Source organism: Parus major, chromosome 13 (genome assembly GCF_001522545.3).
Source record: "Parus major isolate Abel chromosome 13, Parus_major1.1, whole genome shotgun sequence".
NCBI classification, from domain to species: domain Eukaryota; kingdom Metazoa; phylum Chordata; class Aves; order Passeriformes; family Paridae; genus Parus; species Parus major.
Window position 1 is genome coordinate 1,588,990 of NC_031782.1, and position 7,973 is coordinate 1,596,962.

The following is a 7,973-nucleotide window of genomic DNA, read 5'->3' on the forward strand; positions in this document are numbered from 1 at the left end:
TTGTGGGGAAGGAATGTGTACCTGAGCAAATCCACATGCTGAAATACAGAATAAAAGAACAACTAGGGGCAAAGTGGAATTCATTCATACATCTCCAACCAGTTTTCCTCTGCTGTTAGAGACAGATGTACAACATTTTGCCTTTGTTAGAAGGTTTTTGCTGCAAGCCATGGCTTGATTAACACTGTTGATTTACAGGGGTTCCCTGCAGAATTTGCCATGTATCTGAACTACTGTCGTGGCCTGCGCTTTGAAGAGGCACCAGATTACATGTATCTGAGGCAATTATTCCGTATTCTTTTCAGGTCAGTCTCCAAGTGGAAAAGTACAGAAACTTCTCAGGGATCCAGTTGGGAACTGCTCTGTGGGACTGCAGAGAGCAGCTCCTGTGTGTGTGGTGTAGGGAGTTCTTCTGGGACTTCTTTCATTTCAGAGCTTCAAAAGCTGTTTAAAGGACCTGAAAATTATTGTTCAATGTTAAACATAAAAGGAAGAGATCCTCTTGTTTTTGCATTGTGTGATGTGACCACAGGGTTGAGCCCATACTTCAGGTTCTGTTGCAAGTACATTAAGAAATTGACCCCTTGGTAGGAGTCTTTGAAGCTTTTTATGTTTGGAAATTGGTGCTGGGCCCAGCAGTGGTTCCCAGGAAAGAAATATCAGTGGAGGAGCAGAGTGCTGCTTCATTGAGCTCGTTAGAGCAGCTGGAACATCAATTCCACCTTGTGCAGGGAGCAGCATCTGTCAAAAGGAGGGCTGGCACTGATCTCTTGGGTCTCCCCCCAGGTTTCTGGAATCCAAAGAATTCCTATTCAGTGATGTACAATACTGCAGTCTCTCCTTGAAATTATGTCTATATTTAAAAAAAAAAAGCTCAGAAGCTCAGTGCAGCCAGTGGGTGAGCTGGGCTGGGAGGAAGTGCTGCTTCCACAAGTGCAGCCCTTTGTGTAAGCAGTGAGTAAATGCTGCTGGCTGGCATTTGGGCTTGCTGCAAGAATCCCTTTAAGTTAGTAATACTTAGCATTTCTATACCATTCATAATCTCTAAAGCAGCTTAGAGAAGGAGCTATCCCCTAGTTCTGGGATTTCAGGCAGGGCTTGGTGTTAGCTCTGACGTGTTACAGCTGAACATTTCCCTCTTTTGCAGGACCTTGAACCACCAGTATGACTACACATTCGACTGGACAATGTTAAAGCAGAAAGCAGCACAGCAGGCAGCCTCTTCCAGTGGGCAGGGGCAGCAGGCCCAAACCCCCACAGGCAAGCAAACTGACAAATCCAAGAGTAACATGAAAGGTTAGTAGCCAAGAACCAAGTGACGTTACAGGAAAAACAAAAATTCCACGAATTTGGACCACGGTGGCAATTCCAAGTGTTAGATCAAGGAGGTGGTTTAAAAACTACATTTGGCTCTTAAATTCAAAAGCAAAACCAAAAGACGTCCTTGGAGAATTTGACTACTAACTTTATACCAAAATGTCCTTGTTATTCATATCATTTCTTCTGGGGATGTTGGGTCATTTTTAACCACTGCATCTTTTGCTCCTGCATTAACCACTTTCCAAAAAACAAGAAACTGACTTGGTGTTGGGAATGTGACATTTTGATTTATTTTGATTTATATATATACATATATACGGCCTTATATATGTATAAATATATAATGCAATCCAAAATCCTAGACCTAACACTTCTTAAGGGATAATTCTCATTGACTAGGAAAGGATCTAGAGACTTTGGGTTCTGCTCTGTGGCACCTGGTACAGTGCTGTGGGTTTGCTTCTGTTCTGTATGCCTCAAACACTGGGAACAGAAAATTGTGACTGCTCTGGCTTCCTCCAGGGGGTTTACAGTGAGACATTTGGTCCAGATTTCAAGGGAGGGACCAGTGAGCTCAAAATGCCTTGTCTAAATCATGTAGTAACCCCAAACTGCTGTGGATTGCCAACTCACAATTTTCTGAGGTGTCTGGGTGCTCTGGGGTGGGGCTTCAGGTTTCCTGATGATTTTTTGATGTTTCTAGGTTATGGTTTCAAAGGGAAATGTTGTGACATGTTCAAATGTAATTGTGTAATAACTGAAAACTGAGTTCTGAAAACTCAGAAGCACATCAGATTTTTTTTTTCCACATGGTCTAGAAGCTTTTAAAATATTGGGTTTTCTTGTGATGTAAATGTGCTGGTGTGAGTCTGGTAAGTCCCTGGGATGAAACTACCACATCTGTGCATTTTTGAGCCAGTCTTGCCATGAAACCAATTCCTTCAGCTGAGCTGTGGATCAAATTGAAACTAATGAGGTTGTGTGACTGAGAATAGAGAAGCAAGGTTTAAATTCTATACTGAACCATTGCTGCTCTTCAGAACCTCTTGTCTGTCATTTTTACATGTATAAAATTATATACTTGGCTAACATGACAATCCTGGAAATCAAAGAAATGCAGAAGTGTTTGCAATAAACTTAAACATTGTTCTTCACAGCAGCATTCAAACTTTACCAGGTGGCTTTAGTCAAGATAGCTATCAAAAAACCACATTTCAGCCAGAATAAATGAAGTAATAAAATAACTGCTGCTTTTCCCAAGATTGAAGTGGTTCTTGCAAAAAAAAAAGTAAATTCATAGATTCCATTAAGTATCAGATTTTTGGCATAAAGAGTGCCTGGATCTGTCAGAGGCTGGAAACCAGTTCCTTCAGCTGCAACACCAGTAACAGACTGGGTGATTAATCACCTGGGCTTGGATTGCTTCCTGAAATAGAAAAACTGACTGAAGTTCAGAACCCAGCCCAGTTTGGGGTGTGGAGAGGTGGGCTGTTCGAGCAGAAGATAAAAATGCACATTCCTCACAACAGCTCATGCTGAAAGTGAAGCTTTGCAGGAGGTGATGATCTGTATGTGGGACCTGCCCTGAAAATCGAGTTGTGAGCTGGTGAAACACAGTTTTGCTGAAGTGTGCTGAGGTTTAATGTGCTGCTCTCCTGGCTCAGTCTCTGCCCAAGTGCTGTGTGTGGAGAAAGAAAAGGTCATTAAAGTGATTATCTGCCTGCACCTTGAAGTGATGCTTCAGAGAGCAGAGCTGAGCTCACTGCCAGGCACAAGGAGCAGGGAAGCTTTGCCACAGAACCTTAGCCCATTTCTGTTCACTGATTCACATTCCTTATCACACTGTCCTTTGGTGGAGACCCATTGCTACAGCTAAGATAAATTCCTGGTGTTTTAGCACAATTTCATTGGGTTTTTTTGGGAATTACTCCTCTTCCCAGGAAAGGCTTGTGACCTTTGGATCGATCAAGCTGTAATGTCAGCAGAGCATTAAAACAGTGCTTGGCAAACAGCTGAAGAGTTCAGAGGCTTCATCTCTTCATCAAAGTAAAGATTTCCAGATTCCTAAAATCCTCCATGTCTTTTTCTGGGGAATTCTGCTTATTAATGAAGACTTTTTTGAACCCAGCTAAGCTGAAAGGAGGAGGCTGTATGGCTTGGATGCTGTCACATTGGAGAGGATGAAATACCTGGTTATTTTTTATGGAGTTCAGTTAAATTCTTTTGTAGTTGCTGTAGCAAAGCCTGTGTGGAAGTGGCTTAAAAGGCTTCCTGGTATCAAATGTTACCTCTCTGATAACCACATCCATTGAACTGGAGTCCTGCAAAGAGCAATGTACAGGTGCAGTTCTTTTTAAAGTGCTGTTGAAGATGTGCATCTGGGCAGGGTGGGCCAGAGAAGTACAGCCCAGATTGTTTGTCCAGTGTTCTCATTTACAGATATTCCTGGCTGCCTTAACTCAGATGCATGTTAAATCATCAATGAATCCTAGAGTTTATCCAGGCTAAATATTCTGCTTGGTTCCAGAATAACCTGTTCTGTCCATGGCCTTTTTTTCTCTTCAATTTATTTTTTTTTTCCCTGTCCCTCTCTGGAACTCTGTGCAGTGTCTTTTGTAACAGCCAGATCAGCTGGTTTGGAACTTGGGAGAGGTGAACTGTTCCAGCAGACAGAGCTCTGCTGACTCGGGGAGTTGGGCTGGCTCTTTTGCCAGTGCAGCAGTTGTTCAGGTGTGATTTGTAACTGTGCTTACACTCATCTTCCCTCAGTCATAAAAGTGACTCAGGCAGTCAATCTGCAGGATAAAGTCTACCAGTTGCATTTGGGAGAGGTGTTTTTAGTTCCTGGCAGTGGAGATTCTGCGAGGCTGTCAGCAGGTCCATTAATATTTGCTGGATGCCTGTGGTGGTGGCAGGATTGCTCAGAACAGAGAATTAGAATTATTGACAACTGAATACTTCTCACTTGAAGTATTCAGTGAATACACAAAGTCTGAGCATTTCAAATTGAGGAGGTTTTTAGGGAATTACACTACACTTGCTCCCCTGTCAGTCAGCTCTTCAGCCATGGTAATAATAAAGCAGTTGGAAGGTCCTTCATGTAGCACAGAGATTTTCAGAGATATGAGCAACACCTCAGAGGGACAAGGAGTGATGATTTGGCCCTGTATGGAGTGAAGATCTGTGGAAGAGATGCCACCATCTCAGCTCTGTGTGCTGAGAATCTGTGTCTCATCTGACAGCTGTGGTTGGGCTGTGCTTAACAGGACTTCCAAGGGACATTTTGAGTTGAATCCAGTTCCCTGTTGCTCTCTGCAGCTGGACATTCTCCTGCTCATATTACCTTGGGTTTGAGGAGTTCTAATAGCAGGAGATCACTTGTTGGGATGTCCTTTGTCCTCAGGTTCAGACACCCAATTCTTGTGAAATGTTCAGATTTCTGCTGCAGGGAGTTGATCTGTTTCTTTCCACATTCTTCCTTTGTTGACTTTGTTTTGGCTGCTCTGATGGAGAAAGTGGTTCAAAAGATGAATCAGTGTTCTCTGCTGAACACACTAAATGGAAAAACAGCATAACTTTTGGTTGTGTGCATCAAGTAAGGATTAGGAAACTCAGGAGTCACTGGGCTTTCTGTGGGAATTCACACTCAAGTGGGAATGGCTGTCTTAATTCTGGTGCAGGATTTTATATATTTTTTTTTTTAGTATGACCAGTGCTGGATAAAGAGAATTGTCTTTCAGTGCATTAACACTGGGTTTGTAATTACTGAACCTCTTTGAAATGACCTGTAGCCAGTGCTGGAAGAGTTAAAGCCATTTTCTGGGTGCTCTCCAGATACATTTTGGACAGAGTGTCAGACTTGTTTGCACTTGCTTCTCTCTGGATGACAGCACAAGCTATAGCTGAGGTCAGCTCTGTCTGTATTTCACTGAGAAGAGGTTTCTGTTGCAAAAGCTCAGAGCTGTTGCTGTGATGAACTCACCCATGGCCAGAACCATCCTGTCTGGAGGGCATCCAGAACGGAAACTCGCTTGGCAAAGCCATCTTTGGTTGAGGCTCCTGTTCCCTGTGTAAAGCACAGCCCTGCCACCTGAGTCACCAGCAAGGAGCAGGGAGGGAGGACTGGCTCAGCTTGCAGTAACTGGTTCTTGGAGATCTGTGTGTATCCCTTTCCTCTCCCTGTCCCCCAATGGCATTTGGAATACTGAACATTAAAAGAATCGCTGTGTGTGCACCAGCTCCCCTGTCATGTGAGTCAGCACTTGTCCTTCCCAAGGCTGAGCTGTGCTGCTTCCCCAGCCACTGTCCCAGGTTCTGCCTGCTGCTCTGGCTGTCCAGAGCGTGCTGCTGTGGCTTTGTGGTGGCAGCAGTCACTGGAAGGTGAGTTATCCCTGCCTGGCCGTGTGACACTGCCGTACTGCGTCTCTGGAGAGCACCCTGCAGTCAGATGACAGCTTGACATTCAGGGATATAAACATGAGCCACTGCAGGCAAGTAGAAAACAATCCTATGAAATTACATCCTGTTTCCTAGTGGCAGTAACACAGCTTGTTTTCAAACTGCTGGGCTGAGTTCCTGCTGGAGGAATGTGGCATCCAGCTGGTGCATTGAGCCCGGCTCCCAGTGCAGCACTGGGCGTCAGTGAGAGGTGTGCGAGCTCCAGGGCTGTGCCAAATGCTGGTTACCTTTGGAAATGGAACTCTGCAATTCCCAGATGGAGCAGCATTTTCCCCTTTGAATGACCATAACTGCTGTTGAATTTTCTTCCTGTGAAAGCTGTTGCTCGTTTCCATCCCGTGTCAGTAAGTTTCCCCTTGTGTTTATCTTGCAGGTTTCTGAGCATGACGAGGATGGGACAAAGCAGAGCAGATCGGAGCAGGACTTGTCACTCCCCAAATCCTAGAAATTTTAGTTCATACACTTGCCAGTGGCTGTGGGCAACCATTTCCTTGGTGTAAAGAACTTAATATCAGTATAAACTGGCTCTGGGCAGTGTCAGTGATGCTGCACTTTGAGTTGTAGCAGCTGTAATTGTGAATATTACTGAGATAGTGAAACATGGTGTCCAGTTTTCTATTGCATTTTTTTCAAGTGGAAAAGTTAACTAATGGTTGACACACAAGTGGAGAAAATTGTGCATATGCCAATTTTTGTTACCTTTTTACTTTGAACTACACTGCTTATGAGATCTCATTGTTTTGGAAGAATGGCATGAACAGTCTTCGGCAACAGTTGTGATAATTGTAAATGCTCACAATTGTGCACTCTTTTCTGGTTATTCCTCCCTGGGTTTTGAAAGTTGTACACACTTAAAACATTCTTAAAGTTGTTGGCTTCTATGTGCAACATACCAAGCCAGCTGACATGGTAGTAACCAAAGATTCCAGTTTTTAAGCATATGAAAGACTCTGCCTGCTTACCTGTGCTAGAAATAACAGCATCTAAAGTGAAGACTTAAGAGAAACTTAGCGACTACTAGATAATCTTTAGGACTCTGCATTAACTCTATAATGTTCTTGGTATAAAAGGAAAAACAGCATATTTGTCACGAAATTTAGTTAACATCTTACAACTGAACCTGTATGTAAGTTGCTTAGATAAATGTAATCACTGTAAACATCTATATGATCTGGGATTTTGTTTTTATTTTGAAGCGGGAGCTTTTTTGTTTACAAGTTCATTAAAAACTAAAAACTGTTTCTGTAAGGAAATGAGATTTTTTTAATTTGCCTTGTTAATTCAGTTTAAGAAATTTACATTACCCTGTTTTTAAACCGACTTTTAAGGCCATTTGTTAAGCAAAAGAAGTCATATTTCTTTCTAAATCATTTTAGATTTAGTGTTGTAACTCTTCCTCATTTTGTTTTTAAATAAATTTTGTATTTTTTCCTTGAGGGGGAAGGGGCAGTCTTGCATTTTTATAACCTGTTGTTTGAGACCAGCCCTCTATAATAAGATTGGAATTTTTATTAAAATTAAATGGCATCTTTTGCAGACCTGGGATTGGCAGCCTCTGAGCATTGCCATGTCCTGCCTCGGCTGGACTGACTCGTCATTGCTGCTTTGGAGAAAAAAATTGGAATGGTTAGAAAAAATAATTTGGATGGTTTGAAACCAAGGCATTTTCTTTCAAGTTCTTGTGAAGTGGATATGACCAGATTTCCTCTTGTTCTCGGGGGCAGCCTCACACCATGCAGAGTTCACATTGGTTACTGCCCCAGGCTGTCTTCCTTCTCACTCCTATTCTAGCCCAGCTGAAAGAAAGAAATACTTTTATTGCTGGTAATTCTTTAACAGTGTAATTTATTCCTTTATAGCATGTCAGAATAAATTAAAAAAAATGTCTGAAAATGCTGCCAGATGCCTATTGTGTAAATGTTGTCTGTATGTTTGCTTTTTTAGACAGTTTTCATGCATGGAGCAGAATTCCTGCTCACAGTTTATCTTTTTTACCATTGGAAAAGATCTTTTTTTTTTTTTTCTCTTTTGAAAACCATTTCTTCAGGATCCTAAGACACTGTGCACTCCTGGAATGGTGCTGATGTGGATCAAGCTCCCCCCTTCTCTGTCCAAGAAGGATCTGCCCTGAGATGTTAAACTTTAGGTGGAGAACACTGTGTGCTAACAATAATAAAAAATAATAAACACTGGGG

The 7,973-nt window shown here is 42.4% G+C and overlaps 1 protein-coding gene across 5 annotated transcripts in view; it reads left to right on the forward strand.

The window, feature by feature from the left end:
* CSNK1A1 (casein kinase 1 alpha 1) overlaps positions 1–7,681 on the forward strand; it is a 32,172-nt gene extending 24,491 nt beyond the window's left edge. For 2 of the 5 annotated variants that reach the window (XM_015641820.1, XM_015641824.1), the window contains 3 exons: positions 199–305; positions 1,148–1,296; positions 6,152–7,681. In XM_015641820.1, the coding sequence (XP_015497306.1) occupies positions 199–305; positions 1,148–1,296; positions 6,152–6,159 (264 nt within the window). In that variant the 3' untranslated portion in view covers positions 6,160–7,681. Of the gene's footprint in view, positions 1–198; positions 306–1,147; positions 1,302–6,151 lie in introns of those variants that run through there. The other 3 variants (XM_015641823.1, XM_015641825.1, XM_015641821.1) reach the window with 2 other exon arrangements.
* The last annotated feature ends 292 nt before the right edge of the window (positions 7,682–7,973 follow it).